The sequence below is a fragment of the Podarcis cretensis genome (genome assembly GCF_951804945.1).
Source record: "Podarcis cretensis genome assembly, chromosome: 16".
Classification (NCBI taxonomy): domain Eukaryota; kingdom Metazoa; phylum Chordata; class Lepidosauria; order Squamata; family Lacertidae; genus Podarcis; species Podarcis cretensis.
The window spans coordinates 40,924,695-40,940,994 of NC_137186.1; the positions used below are offsets into that span (position 1 = coordinate 40,924,695).

General features: G+C 44.4%; 1 protein-coding gene across 2 annotated transcripts in view; it reads right to left on the reverse strand.

Moving 5' to 3' along the window:
- The window catches only part of IFT81 (intraflagellar transport 81), a 49,450-nt gene that overhangs the window by 9,227 nt on the left and 23,923 nt on the right, over window positions 1-16,300 (reverse strand). For both annotated transcript variants that reach the window (XM_079957767.1, XM_079957768.1), the window contains exons 11-14: window positions 14,058-14,204; window positions 3,897-4,046; window positions 1,704-1,832; window positions 1,320-1,409 (exon numbers count right to left, since the gene is read on the reverse strand). In XM_079957767.1, the coding sequence (XP_079813893.1) occupies window positions 1,320-1,409; window positions 1,704-1,832; window positions 3,897-4,046; window positions 14,058-14,204 (516 nt within the window). The remainder of the gene's footprint in view (window positions 1-1,319; window positions 1,410-1,703; window positions 1,833-3,896; window positions 4,047-14,057; window positions 14,205-16,300) is intronic.

Consider the following 16,300-nt stretch of genomic DNA (forward strand, 5'->3'; position numbering starts at 1 on the left):
ATTTACCCAAAATACATTTCAAATTCCCATGTCATGTTACAACATTTTAGCACCCCTCATTTTTGGAATTTGAAAGTTGGAAAATTCAACATGCCCTAATGTTCTGCTCATGTGAATGGCCTGAAGGTGACCATCACCCCTTCCTCTGGCTGGCAGATGAGTACGATGCATCGGAACATGGAGGTTTCACCCTTATTTAAGGCATTTTATCCTTTGCCCTTTAGCAAAAAACACTCAGGTTGGCTTTCAAGAGAGCAGCAGCTCCTTCCCACTGTCAGTGGCAGTTCTACCTGCCTTGCTCCCCCCCCCCCCGAAGCTCTCTTTCGGCCCCCCCATCAGATCCAGGAGCACAGCTTCTCACAGGGCCCAGGCCACGAGAACAGGGCAGCTCCTGTCATATAGTTCGCTTGTCAGACAGCTAACAAGTTAACCATTGCACCAAAACTTTACACAGGTCCTCTGGATAAATATTCAATAGCTGTCTTCTCTGACCATCTCAGGCTCCTTAGGGCACCAGTTTTCCTCATCTCAGCCAGAGCTTCACAGCAGCGCTCCCCATTCCAACCCTGTCTTGAATTTAGCAATGTCTTAAAGCCACACAGGTTTGTACCTGACACATACACGCTGCCTTGAGTTTGAGAAAAACACTAACAGACCCAGCAAACAAGCACATGATGAACATACTAAATGGTGGATCCCTGGGAGTCCAATGTAGGAGTGGAATATAGGTTTTTTTTAAAGTAAATACTAACATTCACTCAAGTATTATTTTTTCCAATGAGGTTTACACTTGAAGAAACACTTTAAAATACAGTCATACCTCGGGTTGAATGTGCTTCAGGTTGAGCGCTTTTGGGTTGCGCTCCGCGGCAACTCGGAAGTAACGAAGCGCGTTACTTCTGGGTTTCACTGCTTGTGCATGTACAGATGCTCAAAATGACATCATGCGCATGCGTGGAAGCGGTAAAACGCGACTTGCGCACGTGCAAAGGCGCAGTTGCGTCTTACGTTCTATTCAGGATGCGAACGGGGCTCTGTTCCGGAGCCCCGTTCGCATCCTGAGGTACCACTGTAGCTGAAAACACCAGATGCAGCTGATCATCTCCCCCAAATGTACATTTTGGCCTATACGATAGAGGCATCTAGCCACAGATAGTGTGGAGCATTACTTAGGGGGAGGCTCTGAGCCTCTTACTGCCATACAAGCAGAATTGCAGGAGAGGCGTTGGGAGAAATCTAGTCGCACTGTAATCAGCCCAAACCATTTGTTCAAACAAACAAAAACAAAAATCAAACAAATTCAAGTCTCCTCTACTCACCTGACACTTCTGTCGCAACTGCCTTAAATCTTTGATAATCGGAGCAAGGCTTGACTTCTTATCAGCCACCATAGCATTCAGTTTTTTCACCTGTTTTATGGGAGGGAAACATGAATATGTTATTAGCAGCATAGCAAGAAAGCTGGAAACATGGGGGGGTGGGGGTGGCAAAGGAAGATTAGAAAGACAAATGGAGAGGGAAAGATCAACTAAGATGTGATAAATGGAGACTGGCCATATACCCAGCACGAACAGTTTTGGCACACCAGTATACCCACAGCCACGCTGGTCTGCCAAAGTAGATCTTGCAGGGTGGTGGTAAGATTCAAACAGACAACACCCTTTCTTCCAAGAGAGCCTTTAAATACAGGGGAGTAAAATCACCATTTCAGACATGTTATCCAGAGTCCGACCCTTCATTTCATCCATTTCGCTCTTCACGGCTGACACTCTCTCTAGCTCCTCCTGTGTATAGCTGTATCCAGAGATACCCTTCTTGTCTTCAATTGCTTGCTGTTAACATAGAAAAAGAAAGACATTTCTGAGTATACATTCTGACAGCAGACAAGCAAACAGATTCTGAATTGCAACCAATAAATAGTAAGAAAGCCCTATGAAAAATTAAAGACTGTGTCAGGGGACTGCCATCGGCACAGGGGAGGGAGGTGGAGGGCCGTTGGGATACAGAGAGCCTCCAAAAATCCTGAGGAGCAGTTCCTCTTCCATCGGTGGGGAAAGCCACCCCTCCAGTGGAGAAGAGGGGAAAGGGCTTGAGGATGCTGCGGAGAGCCCCAGTGCCTCACCTAGCCAGGCTGGCCAGGAGGGATACACGCCACTTCCGTCACCCACCTTGCGCAGAGGGGTAAAACACAAGGAGGGGAGGCGGAGGATTGGGGTGTCGAAGTTCTTATGTAAGGGGAGAAGGGCGACTCCCAGATTCTGCAAGTGACTAAGATGGACATGAACTTTGTGTATCTGCACTGTAAATAGTTTGCACAATAAAACCTGTAAAAGACAGGCCGGAGTCCTGCCTGGTTACTCATGAGCAACCACCACCACCTGACAGACTGCCTAGTTTGTTTTTTGATTAACTAAATCAGGGGTTGTCAACCTGGTCCCTACCACCCACTAATGGGTATTTCAGGATTCTAGGTGGGCGGGAGGGGATTCTACGGCACAAGCTGAATCCTCCTTCCATCGAGCCCCGGCTGGCGGTAAGGAAATTTTGCCATCAAGAAAGATGCATTAGTGGGCGGTAGGTAAAAAGAGGTTGACTATCCCTGAACTAAACTATATGAAAATCACTAAGAACAGGTCAGCTGCTGTGGGAAGACATCTCTCCTTAAAGGGCATCTTTGCACAAATTGCCTAGAGGAGCTTCTAAAGAACCAGGTGCCTTTGCAATCACCCATTACTTTAATTTGTGGAAGATGAAATAATTCTGAGTGTGCAGTTGTTATTTATTTACTAAGCCATGTCTTCCACACACAGATTAATAATGTTTGATCAAGAAATGGGGGACAACACTTATTATCATCTTACAGCCTCTCTTGCAGCCTGTTCTGCTTTGTTTCAGAAGAAATAAAATGTTTTACTGAGCAGGGAAGAAAACAAAATACATACTTGGTTACATGGGTTTCCATATTTTGCCACAGCTTCTCTTTTAATGGATATAAATATGAGTAGCTTTAGGAAAAAGGCCCATCTCTACACCAAAGCAATTTTCTAGCAAAGCAAGTGCCAGAAGAAAGACATGAAGCTATGGAAGTGGGCTGGGAGAAGGGCATTGGGCACTGAGCGTTCCTGCAATGATTGTATCTTCACTGACTTCAGCGGCCCAGTTTGTGTCTATAACTAAACCAAACTGCGGCTTAGGGCAAAAGAGGGAATGTGTGGGTTCCAAAAGCTTAGCGCTACATGTACACCAGGTCAATGTGCATGGGGAAGCCACTTCAATTTTTTAAAAGCAAGGCAAAATTTCAGCTTTTGAATAACAACATGCTAGAACTGAGATACCACATACATAACTTCTTTTAACATACAATAAAGTCTAGCACATGTCATTAGAACTGTCTCAAAGCCAATGCTAAAATACTGAACCTAAACCAAAGGCTTCACTTAACATTGTTTACAACACAAGTGTAAATGTCAATCTGATCATGAAAACACATATCTCAAACAAATGTGTGGGTGCTCCCTCCCTCTCCCCCTTTCTCCTTTGCTGCTCTGCGCGATTGGAACTGCCTCCCAAAATGCTTTGGATGCTGCCTCTCTAACTTCCTTCAAATCCTTCCTCAAAATCCACCCTTCCTGTGAAGCCTGAACACATGTAACTGACACAGCTGAATCTTTCCCCCCTATCTCCACCCCTCCCATGCTGCATTTTTGACTGTAGCTTCCTTGGGGCAAGAAGCTCTCCCCCCCCCCTGCATTGTGTAAAGCACTTAGTGCCCTGGCGGTGCTGGAACAACCCCAGGCTTGGCCTGCTTGGCTGTGCAGGAAGAGCTTGAAGCTAGAAGATTCATCCTGGCTACCTGCATTTCGCAGTATGGACAGGAAGACAGAATGGCCCATTACCAGCTGCTGCTGGATATCCTCGTGGCGCTGTTTTAGGAGCTCCTCTGTTCTCTGCAGGATGCCGTACTCAGCTGTAATTTCTGCTATATCCAGGCGCTTCTTTTTGTAAAGCGTGTTTTTGCTCCGAAGCTTATTAACATACCGCTTAAACTGAAATGAGAGATATTAGGGACCTTTGAAATATGAGGAAGTTAGATTTAGCACACACTGTTACACCCCGTCAAAATGTTTTGGGGCGCCCTTCCTCTCTATTAAGTATGTATCTCCTGTACATACCAATACCAAAACCTTTTTTTAAAAAAGGAAACCACATTTCTTTTTAAAAAAATCTGTGATATAAGTAGCCTTTCTAAGTGTAAAAAATTGTGCTGCTTTTAAATAACAAATGCTTAAAGGCTGCCATCATTGGCAGTCTGAGACCCCCAGAGTAAGTGTGTGTTCTATAAATAGCGTTGCAGGCAAAGAGCCCATCCTGAAATCAGCCCAGATCATCTGCCATCCTGTGCAGGGCGGTGATGCCTTGTCTACCTTGCTGTGCTCCCGTACCTATTTTTAAAGCCAAACACTGTGGACATTCTTAGTGAAAGAACAAACCCACCTATTACTCAGTGTGTGTTCAACGCAGACCAGGCTATGTGTACCTTTAAGAACAGTCTTTTCTGCCGTGCCAAGGCTCAGGACAAGGTCACAAAAGTCACACAAGAAAGCAAGTGCATGATCATTTCAGGTTCTGGCAGGATGTGGATCCCCAAAGCACAGCTGCTGTGGAAGCTTTGCTCATTTCAATGGGGCTTGCACAGGAATCTCCCTAGCAGAAGTTTGTTTTTTGCTTAAGAGAATAAAAGCCCCTCCCCCCCCCCCCCCCCGTCCAGCAACAGCATTTGAAAGAGAGAGGCCTATATTGCCCACCTAGCAGTGATAACCTTTGTAATAAGTTGCTTGCACACGCACACCTAAAATGGCATCTGCAGCACTTCGGTGGTCTTAAAAGAAAAGAAAAAAGGAACCGACTCACTTCCATTTAAGAAAAGTTTCCCTGCCTGAGGGGATTCTGACTTGCCATAGGTGAGTCACCGGGTTGTTTACCTATGAAAGTCAGACGGATGCTGATTGCCCTGTCAAATCTGATCTTGCCTGCAGAATTCAGCATCCTGATAACCTCAGCTTTCCTTTTTTTAAAAGAAAACCAAGCAACTCTCTTGCATATACACATGTACAGTGACAGGTTTGATAGTGTGCAGCCAAAGCCTTGATGGAAGCTTCAAAGCCAGGCAGGAGCTCTGTTGAGTTTCCAGTGCTGCGATCAGGAGTCGCCCCACACGGATTGGCAAAAGCAGAAATAATGATGTAAACAAAGAGCACATAATGCAACAATCGCATAATTTATACAGGTCACTGAATCCAGTTTTTCCACACACATAATTACTTTTGCATAAAGTTTTACTTTTTTAAAAAAGAAACACTTGATACCATAAAATACACTAAAAGTAAATGCTGGGATAACTAAGTGGGTGGAGCATGTGACTCTTAACCTCAGGGTTTTTGGTTCAAGCCCCACGTTGGGCAACAGATTCCCACATTGCGGGGTGTTGGGCCAGTCCCCACCCAACTGCCTTCTTACTTACAACCAGTCCAGGGAGTGGCACTGGCTGAGAGCTCCACAGTCTTTTGCCCTTGAGGAGCTCAACGGGGAGAAGGATTGGGGTGCAGGAGCTGGCCTTGGCTCTGCCTCCATCCACTCTTGGCCTCCTGCCTTCCAAGCCAGCACTCCAAGGGTTATCAGCCACCACTGTGGACCTCCTTCTTCCCTGGAGAGCCAAACTGCTTCTGCGCATGCTCAGACTTGAGGCCACTTCCTCAGCACTGGGGAATCAAGTGGCAGGGACAACTTTCAAAGGAAAAGGAATACTGCACTGACAGATTGTGAGCAGCGGGGAAAGTACTACCTGATCAAGTCCATTCTGCTTACAGAGCGAGAAGAAAGTGAGGCCTAAAGGTCTTCCAACCAGCTGAACCAAATGGTTGAATTGAGCAAGTACAGTATTACAAAGTCCTCCCTGCAGCCAGACTGCTTGGCATTTTGGTGAAGTGGGGGTCTAAACCTGCCACAGCCACTAACAACTGAAACCATTATGTAAAACAAGCATCTATCATGCTGTCTTCTCAGGAAAGAGAGGATTATAAAAGTACAGGGAAGTCATGACAAAGCAAAACTGCAGCGAGAACAGAGATGTTATTTACATAGCAAAGAAAAGAGGGCTTTGCAAAACAAAGCATCACACAGCGAACGTTTTGACTGAATACCAAAGAAGTTCAACTCCACAAGAGGAACTATCTTGAAGGGGCCTTTCCTGCTATGTTGTACTTCTGGCATTCACAAAGTAATTGGAGGCAGATGTTCAAGTGTGATTGTTCTCTCATTACTGTGTGTTGTTGTGGGGCAATCACAGGCACCTACTGAGGGCATCAACCCCAAACATATATCTTCCATCTGACAGCTTTCAGCACTGGTGGTGGTGGAGGTGTTAACCTCCTTTCTGCAGCAACATGAGTGCTCAAATACCCCTTTAAATAAAGTAAGCACAAAACAAGACCACCTCCTTTTGTTTTAAGAATTATTTTCCTTTGCTTTGATGTGCACATTAGGACATTTCCTTTGCTGCTAAAGAAAGGGAGGAGCTGACTGTCTCAATCCTTCCATTTTTACCTGAACAAGTACAGGATCAATTCTTGCAGAAGTGAACTGCTAAGATGGAAGTGCTCCCATCACTCCTAAAGTAATAATAATAATTAACATCTGTTCTGGGAAATCCTTTGGCATTAAACTGGCCTGGAATTTTGGTTGCTCAGTTGACATTGCAGGGGTGGGGAAACCTTTTCACCCTGAGGGTTTCGTTCTCCTGCAGGAAACTCTCCCCACATGCCAGTAGTGGTGGGCAGAGCTGGAAGCAAAAGTGGGAAGGCTTCCTTCCAGTCACACAGAACCTAGTGGCCTCTCACCCCCTCCCCACATTTCTGCTTCCAGGGAAGCAAGGGCTCAAAGGCACATTCCAGCCTGGCAAAGGACCTGGCAGGTGGAAGGCAGAGAGCAGGGCTGATGGGGGACACGGCCTGGAGGGAGCTGAAATGGTCAGCTACAGGGGTATGGCGGGGGCTGCACTTGGCTTGCAGGCTGCAGGTTCCTGCCATTAAACTGTTCCTGCCTGTGTGGTTTCCTGCTGCTTGCCCTGTTCTGTGTCTGGAGAAGCAAAAGGTGTTTATTAAGATGGTTCATTTATTTACGGTACACCCTTCCCCAAAGGAAACCCACCCTCTGAACTGCAGAGTCTAAAGAGCGGAGGGAACCTGTGGCCCTCCAGATGTTGCTGGCCTGCAACTTCCATACTGGTTGGGGTGATGAGAGCCACAGACTCCCCACTCCTGTCCTATGATAGCCCTGGACTGCCCACCATTGTGGAAGGAGGAGAGCAAAATAAGCCTGGAAACACAAAGGGAAAACATTTTTTAAAATAAATACATAAGTCAGTGTAGGTTCCTGCGAACATTCTTAATTAGATACTGCGAGACTCTCTTTAACTGCCTCAGCAGGATACCATAGAAAAATGTTTGCAAAAGTTATATATTGAAGATGTTGGAGCAGATGGCCAATCTTCCTGCCAGTCCAATTAATGCAATACAGACAATCCCAAGCAGTTAAAAACATTTAGTCTAAGCAAATCTCTGGTTGTGACAAGCTCTCAACAGCCATTTGCAAGATATCACAGATCTTATCTTGGACAGCCATTTTGGGGTATGATTTATTACAGCCACTTCCATTCCCAATTATGGAGCTGAAAAGCCCCACCCATTTCAGTGAGGTCTGGGGGGTGCATAAGCAGCTTCCTGGCTTCCGCCTAATGCTTGTGGAGAAGCTGACTTCTACTGAAGAAGAAAAATATCCTGCGGTCGTCCTGTAGGAGAGGCCATTCGGGCCATTTTAAAATATCAGTATTAGGGAAACTGTTTCTGGGCCACACATGACCAAGGCTCCTGATTGGCCAGGCTAGGACCAGAGATGACAAATGTCTTTTAATTTATAGTAAAGACCTCTCTCTTAATCCAGAACTTTGTGCCTTAAAGTACATCTCTATTAATCACCAGGGAAACCTAAGTGAATGTCCCATATTTAAAGGAAGAAAAATGTTTTGAAACAGCTCTGGTGCTTCAAAATGTCCAGTACTTTTTGGAAAATTAAGTGTCACCTTAAGGGGCACAGGCACCTCTTGCTGGTGTACACCAGCTCCAGTGGCAGGCATGTGAGAAGGCACTCTCAGATTCCACCCATAAGGCTTGCTTTAGCCGCATGTTTTTATACATGAACTGGAGTCCACCCTAAACCTGTAGTGAAGAAATGCCCAGGCTCAGAATTGCCCTGAGGTCTCCTTAGAAGAACCACCAGCACCTGGTCTGGATATGTCCCCTGAAGGGACATCACTTGCAGCTGTGGGCAGATTCCCAGTAGACAACCATGACCCATGACACAGCCTGGCACGCTGGTTTCTGTTCTTGTTTTATTATGCATTTTGTACTTTTATGTTGTGAACCACTCTGTAATCTTTGGATGAAGGGAAGTATATAAATTTAATAATTATTAATACTTATATTAATAATTTATTTGTTTCCTTTATGCCCTTTACCATATAATCTGAGGGTGAGTTACAACAATTTAAAAATAAGGTATTAAAAACCGTTTAAAACAAATTACAATCCAGAGAGATAAAGTATAGTTATGTGTGTGTATAACGTCAATCATGTTGTGGGAAGCAGTGCCTTTAGTAATTCAGACCAGTCTATTTATTCTGCAATACACTAAATCATACTGGAAAAAAGCCTTCTTAGTTCTTGGTGGAAGGCCGCAGATGAGCAAGATGAATGCTTTATCCATTCGAGTGAGTGCTCCAAGAGCATTCATGTGTGCTAAGCCACATTTTACACCTGAGCCACACCGTAAGTTTGACTTCACTGACAGTTAATGCCCTGCTTCAAAAGTTCCTGGCTTCTGTAGCTGTATGTCAGGTGACTGTCTGTGGCTGCAATCCAGCCTAGGGGTTGGCTAGGCTGACGGCTGCCAAGGGCGAAGAGCCAGGGTGGTGCAAAAATCAGGCCTTTCCACTCTGGCTTTGAGGGGCTAGGAGTCCGTCCGCCTGTCCACACGCTCCCCAGGCCAGGCAGCCAGGTAGCCAGGTGACGTGCACTTTCTCCCCTGGCAAGAGCACAAGGGACAGGGAGAACCAATGCAGCTCCTTGCCAAGCGAGCCTAGGTCCACCTCTGAGGCACTTAAATGAGTAAACCTCATTTAAAACAATGAGACTGACTTCTGAGTAGGCATATAGGATGGCACTGTAATCTCCACCCCAGCTCCCAAAGCAGGAGCCTATTTTGAACAGGCTGAAGGAATAGAAACAGTGGCTCTGCCCACTGACTCACTTTGGCACAAAAGACTCCCCAATCCCTTTGTTCCAGGGCAAATACTGAGAGGCTTTTGCAGCATTCCACCCCCCACCCCTGCACAATTATGTACTTCAGTTACAGGCAAAAGGGAATGAATAGCCAAAAGGAAGAAAGGCAGGACTCTGACCAAGATTCTGTTGCTATTCAGCTCTGAAACTGGGTCTGAAACCAGACTGAGAATTGGTATAATCCAAAAACACTTTGGAGTTAGACCTTCACCATATACCTTGCTCTCCTGAAAGCTGTTTTGAGACTGGATAACTATTAAGTTCAGTGATGTCCAAGGAGCGCTTTTTCAACAGATGTCTAATCACTGCCTAAACAGTGGGGACTTCAGGCTCTCCCAGCAAGGGCTTCATGATCTCTTCTGCCTTATCTGACCACTAATCAGACAGGAGAGGCAAGGCTTCAGCAGACAGGTGGCATCTCTGGAACCTCCAAGTATTAGGTCCATGTTATCAGCCTGCACCAAGTGAAAACTACCTTGCCCAAGTTGCCTATCCCTCTTCTCTGTTGCCATCTGGACCTTCCAGCCTTCCATCTCCCCTGCTGTGCTTTCAGCTTTCCTTCTGACCAAGAGTGAGTCAGGGCCCTAATCTCACCAGGACTGCCCACAGCCACCCCCTCATCCCTCTGACTTCAGTATCTGCTTGGTGTCCAACTCTGAAATGGACTAGGCTAGAGCTTGCAGACCATTGGACCAGATCCTTTGGCATTCATCCTGCTGCGCTCATCTGACAGCAAAATAGTTTCTGTGAGATTAATGCCACTTTGATTTTGTTCCATCCAGCATGCTGAGGAAGTCGGGCGGGGGGAGAGATCTAGGCTCCCCCAAACCTGTGTTCAGCTTTAAAAAGAGTACAATGTGCTGTGAAAGGGAGCTAAAAATATATCCAGTTTACCTAGGATCACTTGTAATTGAACCACCTACCCTTCTAAGAGCTGGAATGTGATTCTCTAATTTTCAGGATCTGACAGCTGCAGGGAGAAGCATGCCAGCATTGTCTGCGTTTCTTTTGCTTTTTTGAAATAGCATCTCAGGTTCTTTCATGATATTCTTCTCTTTGCAACAGACAACTTTACCCCCTGACTTCTATGCGGTTTCTACTAAACACACACCAGCTATCTCCTGCTGTTAGCTTGTCAGTTCCAGCCAGCTGTGCAAACGTCGGCCCTCATAGGACTGGAGGGCTGCATCGTTAGAGGAGAAAGCAACATGCCGGCAAGTAAAAACATAAGCCAGGGTTGACCTTTCTGTGGATGAAGTGTTAAGACCTCAGCTGAGGATATGATTGCTGGTATGTGAGAGTCCCGGGAGAGAAGGCATTAATTCATCTGAGTGCCAGCGTGAGTGAGGGCCAGGCCACAAGGGGATACAGCAACCCAAACCTAGGGGGCAGTGGGCAAAGACATAGCAAACCAGGTCAAATAACAGTTAATTGAGATCTCTAGCACCACATCCAAAGTATTAGGGACACAGAAATTAGGAACCAAGTGGTATAAAGGCCATCCCAGGATCATAACCCCCAACCACCTCAAACCAAAAGGGTGTTCAGTTTAGCACATGCTGTCCTCTATAGCAGTTGGTCAGACAGCCAGGGAAGCTCAAAACCACTGCAAAGGGGCATCCACTATGCTAGTGTTAGTTCTCCCCAGTCACATGCTCAGCACCATTTATAATTTAACAAGACTCTTTCATGGTTGTTGTTTTTTAAGCACTCAAGAGCTTGGAGTGCTTAAAACTTCATTAGAGCTTTAAAACTATGGTGAAGGTGCAAAATGAAGTTTATTATGTTAATTCAAAAATAAACTAGAATATGTGCCAAACCCATCAGTGGTGTTTTCTCAAAACAGCAGTGAACGTGAAACTATGGTCGGCTGCTGGGGTGCTCTTTTTCATTTAGAAAAAAACAATGGCAGGGAGGCCATGAGAGGTTTATAAAATTGTGCCCAGTGAGTGCAGATAAGAGTGTCTGCCACTTTCTCATGCTACTAGAACTCAGGGTCATCCAATCAAGCTGACTGGTTGGAGATTCAAGACAGACACACATTTAATTTATGGATTTCACTTCCACGAGTTGTGGTGACTGATGGCCAGTAGCAGCTTAGATGGCTTTAAAAGGGGACCAACAGCTTAATGGAGGAGCAGAGCCTATCAGTGGCTTTATGGAACCTCCGCAACAGCTTCTGGAGGCAATAGGGGGGAAGCCTATTGCCTTCATGCCTTTCTCGTGGGCCTCCGGTAGGCCAGCATTGGAAGCAAGATGCTGAACAAGACAGCCCTCTGGTCTGAGCCAGCAGAGCTCTTCTTAAGCTTTTGTAGAAGACCTCCTAGGCCCAAACTGATGGAAGTTAGAAGGTATTTGAACATGCCCGCCTGCTCTTCCCCCTCCTTGCCTTACTCCACATTGCAGCACAGCCATGAGCTCAACTTCCTTTGCTTGCCAGTTTCCTGTTCCACCGTTGTTGTGGGTCTTAACAGTTTAGCTACTTTACAGATTGTTCCTGTCAGGTGCATTGACAACGTGGAACATTTTTTATGTACTTTACAATACACTGAACTAACAGCAGATAAGACAAAGCGTTTGTGGTTCTCCCTCTCTCTCTTGCAACACTCTGCTGCTGAGTAATTAATCACTGCTTTGCGTAGCAGGAATGTTATGATTGTCTGCTTTCAAATTTGACGAAAACAAAGGTTAAGCGTGAAGCTGAAGTTAATATACTACCTAGGAGGATTTAAAAAAAACAGTCTTGGGTTTATGGAATAATAGGAAATAGTGGACTTGCAACAGGATTAGGTGTTGAAACCAGAATGTCATTTTCTTTTAAAGACTCTTATCTCAAGGGTTTGTCATCTAGCTGTCTTAGGTTGCAAAGACTGGCTGCTGAAGCCATATTTGGTATGGGGAACAGTGCCCTTTACTTCAGAGAAGATAATGCAGCAGGGGAAGGGCCAAAACTCTATGCTTAAGTTCTTTGCATTCAGCAAGAGCTACCGTGACTCCTGCTTCTTCCTTGAACTGTCCGCCTCAAAGTCTTGCTTCTTAACCTCTCCCAACCTTTTCCTTACCCTTTCCTCCCACAGTCTCTCATGGCCCCCAGATCCAAAGACTGTGGAGCCCCACAGATGGCTGATGATACTTCTGCCTGCTCCCAGTTTTCTCAGACCCATGTAGAGCTGCAGTAAAAGCAGAAAGGGAGGCAATAAGAGCATCTCTGTTTGCTGCCTGCGAGCTGCACGTGGCTCCCATGGGCCACTTTAAGAGGGCCTTAAAGGTGACAGAAAAGCATGGAAATAAAATAGTAAGGGACCAGTCTGTCAAACCTGAAATGTAAGAACGGTGTGTGCCAAAATGGTGTGTGCTATTCAGTTGGCCTTGGGAGTTAATGGGATCCACTGGAACAGTTAAACACGGAGGCCAAGAGACAAAAGCATGACAAGACATCTGGATGAAGATGGGGGCTTTTGGTTTACAATTCTCTAACATCAGCTGCCGAGGCAGTGCGACAAATTGCTTTTGAGAAATTTGGTCAAAATTGAAGCTTTCCTTGTTGGGTCGAATTGCAGCTATAAAGATGAATGTACTGCCAAAAATGTTATTTTTGTTTCAAACTTTGCAGATTGTGGACAAGATGGATTGTTTCAAGAAGTGGCAGAGAGACATTTCTAAATGTTGGAAATGTAAAGAAACTGAGGGTACATTCTTTCACCTTTGGTGGGCGTGCCCGAAGATTAAGGCTTTCTGGGAGATGATATATAATGAATTGAAAAAGGTATTTAAATATACCTTCCTTAAGAAACCAGAGGCCTTTCTCTTGGGCATAGTCGGCCAATTGGTGGCAAAGAAAGATAGAACATTCTTTATGTATGCGACAACAGCAGCAAGAATACTCATTGCAAAGTAGTGGAAAACACGAGATTTGCCCACCTTGGAAGAATGGCAGATGCAAGTAATAGACTACATGGAATTGGCAGAAATGACTGGCAGAATCCGAGACCTGGGAGAAGAAGCGGTGGAAGAGGACTGGAAGAAGTTTAAGAACTATCTGCAGAAACACTGTAAAGTGTACAAATGCTAAAATGATGTTGGATATGAAATAATATGGCATCAGTGGTACAGTGTTAAAAAATATGTAAAAAATGTAATAGAAAAAGGGTGGAAAAATAAGGTTATATTATGTCAAAGTAAACAATATGTTAAAGGTGTTTAATTATAAGGAGGAAAGATTGGAGACATAATAGAAGTGATTACAATAACCAGAAATGAGTTTTGAAGAAGGGTAAGGATTTGCTGTATCTGATTGGACAAAGAGGAATACAAAAAAGGGAGGCGTGAGGAGGTCAAGAAAGAAAGTTTTGTAAACATGAGTCTGAAAACTGGAGTTTTTGTTTTTAACTTTTTCTTTTCTTTTTACTTTTTTATGTGGTGTACTGTTTTTGCTGTTTTGTGTTGTTTTGATGTTTCCTTTGTTTTGGAAAAATTAATAAATATATCATAAAAAAAGACAAATTGCTTTTGATCTGAGAGGCTTTCCCAGAGCAGCCTATTCAACCACACTGGCTGCCCAAGCAGTAACTGCTGGAATGGAGAGTGTATGTACAATAAGCTCATGACACATGTGCAAGTTTTCACATTTTCCCTCCTCTCTCACCCTGACCCTGCACTTACCTCATCCCCTTTCAAGACTTCGGCGCCATTCAGTTCCCGGGCTTGGCTTGACTTCTGCAACATTTGCTTCTCTAGGTTGGACAGCTCCTCCTTGGCAGCCTGAAGCTCTTCAGCCTTGGCTGCCTTCTTCCGGGAAATGATGGAGGCCTGTTGGGTCATGTTTATCAATCATCATTGCAGCACGCGGCAAGTTGAAACATTCCAGGTAGGGCAGCACAATGGGCAGAGTGGAAGCGATCAAGACATGAGATGCCAGCATACAATACAGACGTGAAACTAAATCCTTGGATTCATGTAGCTGCACTAGGTACTTCAGTACTTCAGACACATAATGACCTCGAAAGGAGAAGGAAAACAGATCCCCCCCCTTCCTGTAAAAGGACTTTGCTGCCTTGCTACTTAGAAATAATTCCTCCTCAACACGGGTGTGGGTAAGTGGCAACTGTGCCACTTAATTTTTTTTTAAAAAAACTTTTTCTGCCATCACAGAATTCCGAGAGGCATACCTGGGAGTCCCAGGCAGTCTCCCATCCAGGCACTAATCAGACTCAGACCAGACCTGCTTAGCTTTTGCAAAGTGGCTGCATTATGTGCTCTCAGCCATGTTCTGTGGCTTCTATGCTGCAGTTAAGAATCAGATTACCGCTGGCCAAGCATTCTACTTCGGCAGCCACATCTGATGATTTCCTTTAGTTCATTTTCAAAAATTAAAGATTTTTAACTGTAGCAATGAAGAGAAAGATCCTGCAGTTATTTCACCAGTATCTTAATGTGGATTTTCATAGCGTAGCCCTTCAACAAGCTATAGAAATAATTCCTCCTCAACACGGGTGTGGGTAAGTGGCAACTGTGCCACTTAATTTTTTTAAAAAAACTTTAACATTAAATTTAACTTTAAAAAAACTTTAACACAGGACACAGATTAAGCAGAACAGACTCATAAAACACCAATAAATTGAAAAAAAGTCTGTATCCATGTTACAAGGCATATTTGATAAGACTTCTAAAATAGAAACAAATGTTGCTTAAGAAATTGAAAACAGTCACATTTTTAAATCTGAATCATATAGTCTAGAAGTGTGGGTATTATAGCCAGAAGGATACAGATTGTATTATTATTTTGAACTGTTGTAGTTTTAATTTAGAGATTCTCACACCATTTCTCCATCAGACAAATATAAGAACAAAGTTCCTGAAAATGGTAGGAATGGCAATTTTAAGAGCACAACACATTAATATTTCACCATGCATTAACATTCTGATGGACAACAGTTTCCAGAGGTCTTTTGCACCTGTTACCTAAGATCATTTATTTATCTAAAACTTTTCCATCCAGTCTTTACACAATTGCACAAGGCAGCTTGCAGCATTTAACTGGAAATGTCAGGGATTGAACCTGGGTCCTTCTGCATGCAAACCATGCACTCTGCTACTGAGCTATGCCCCCCCATCACCCCCCACCCATCAGCAGCACTCTATGAGGCCATCATACAGACGGGGGAAATACAGAATCCAGTTTAAGTGGCGACAGATAATATAATGAAAGAGGAATGCTTTTATTTCATTCAGGCCTCCTTGGGATAAATATAATAATTTTTAAAACAGCACAATCCATTATTTCCTTTTATGCAGCATTTTTAGTGTTGCTTTTAACAGAATAATGCTTTCCAGAGCATTTCTATACTACAGCAAGTACCAAAAGGCTGCAGTTCAAACATACAGCTTCGGATTATGTTACAGAGTTCTAAAAATTAAACACAAGCCTGCTGTTTTTTCTTATTTAAAACATGGATTATACAGCAATAGTGTAGGCAGTTTTTGAGAACAGCCTCCACTCACCGGATTAAAAAGCTTTCTATAGCCTATCTATGGTGATTCAGCCTCTACGGTATCCATGCCTTTCCCTTCTCCAAACTAGGCCCATGGTGACAAATTGTGTTAAAAACATATGGGGTGATCTTGTGAAGCCGACGACAGTGCCCTGTGGAGCTGAGAGGAGTCTGCCATATGTTATTGACCAAGGGAAGCGCTCTGAATTCCTGGAATGGCTCACCCAAGGGACGTCAGCACTTTATATTAGGAGCCAGCTGGTCTCTTGTACCAGCACATTATGTAGCATTCTTAACCTTGTAACACATCACTCACTTAAAGAAGATGCTGCAGGTCACATTCGCAACCAGATATCCTACCTTTTTAATGTACCCAACTCAACATTTTGACCACTGACTTTGGAGCTGTCTCAC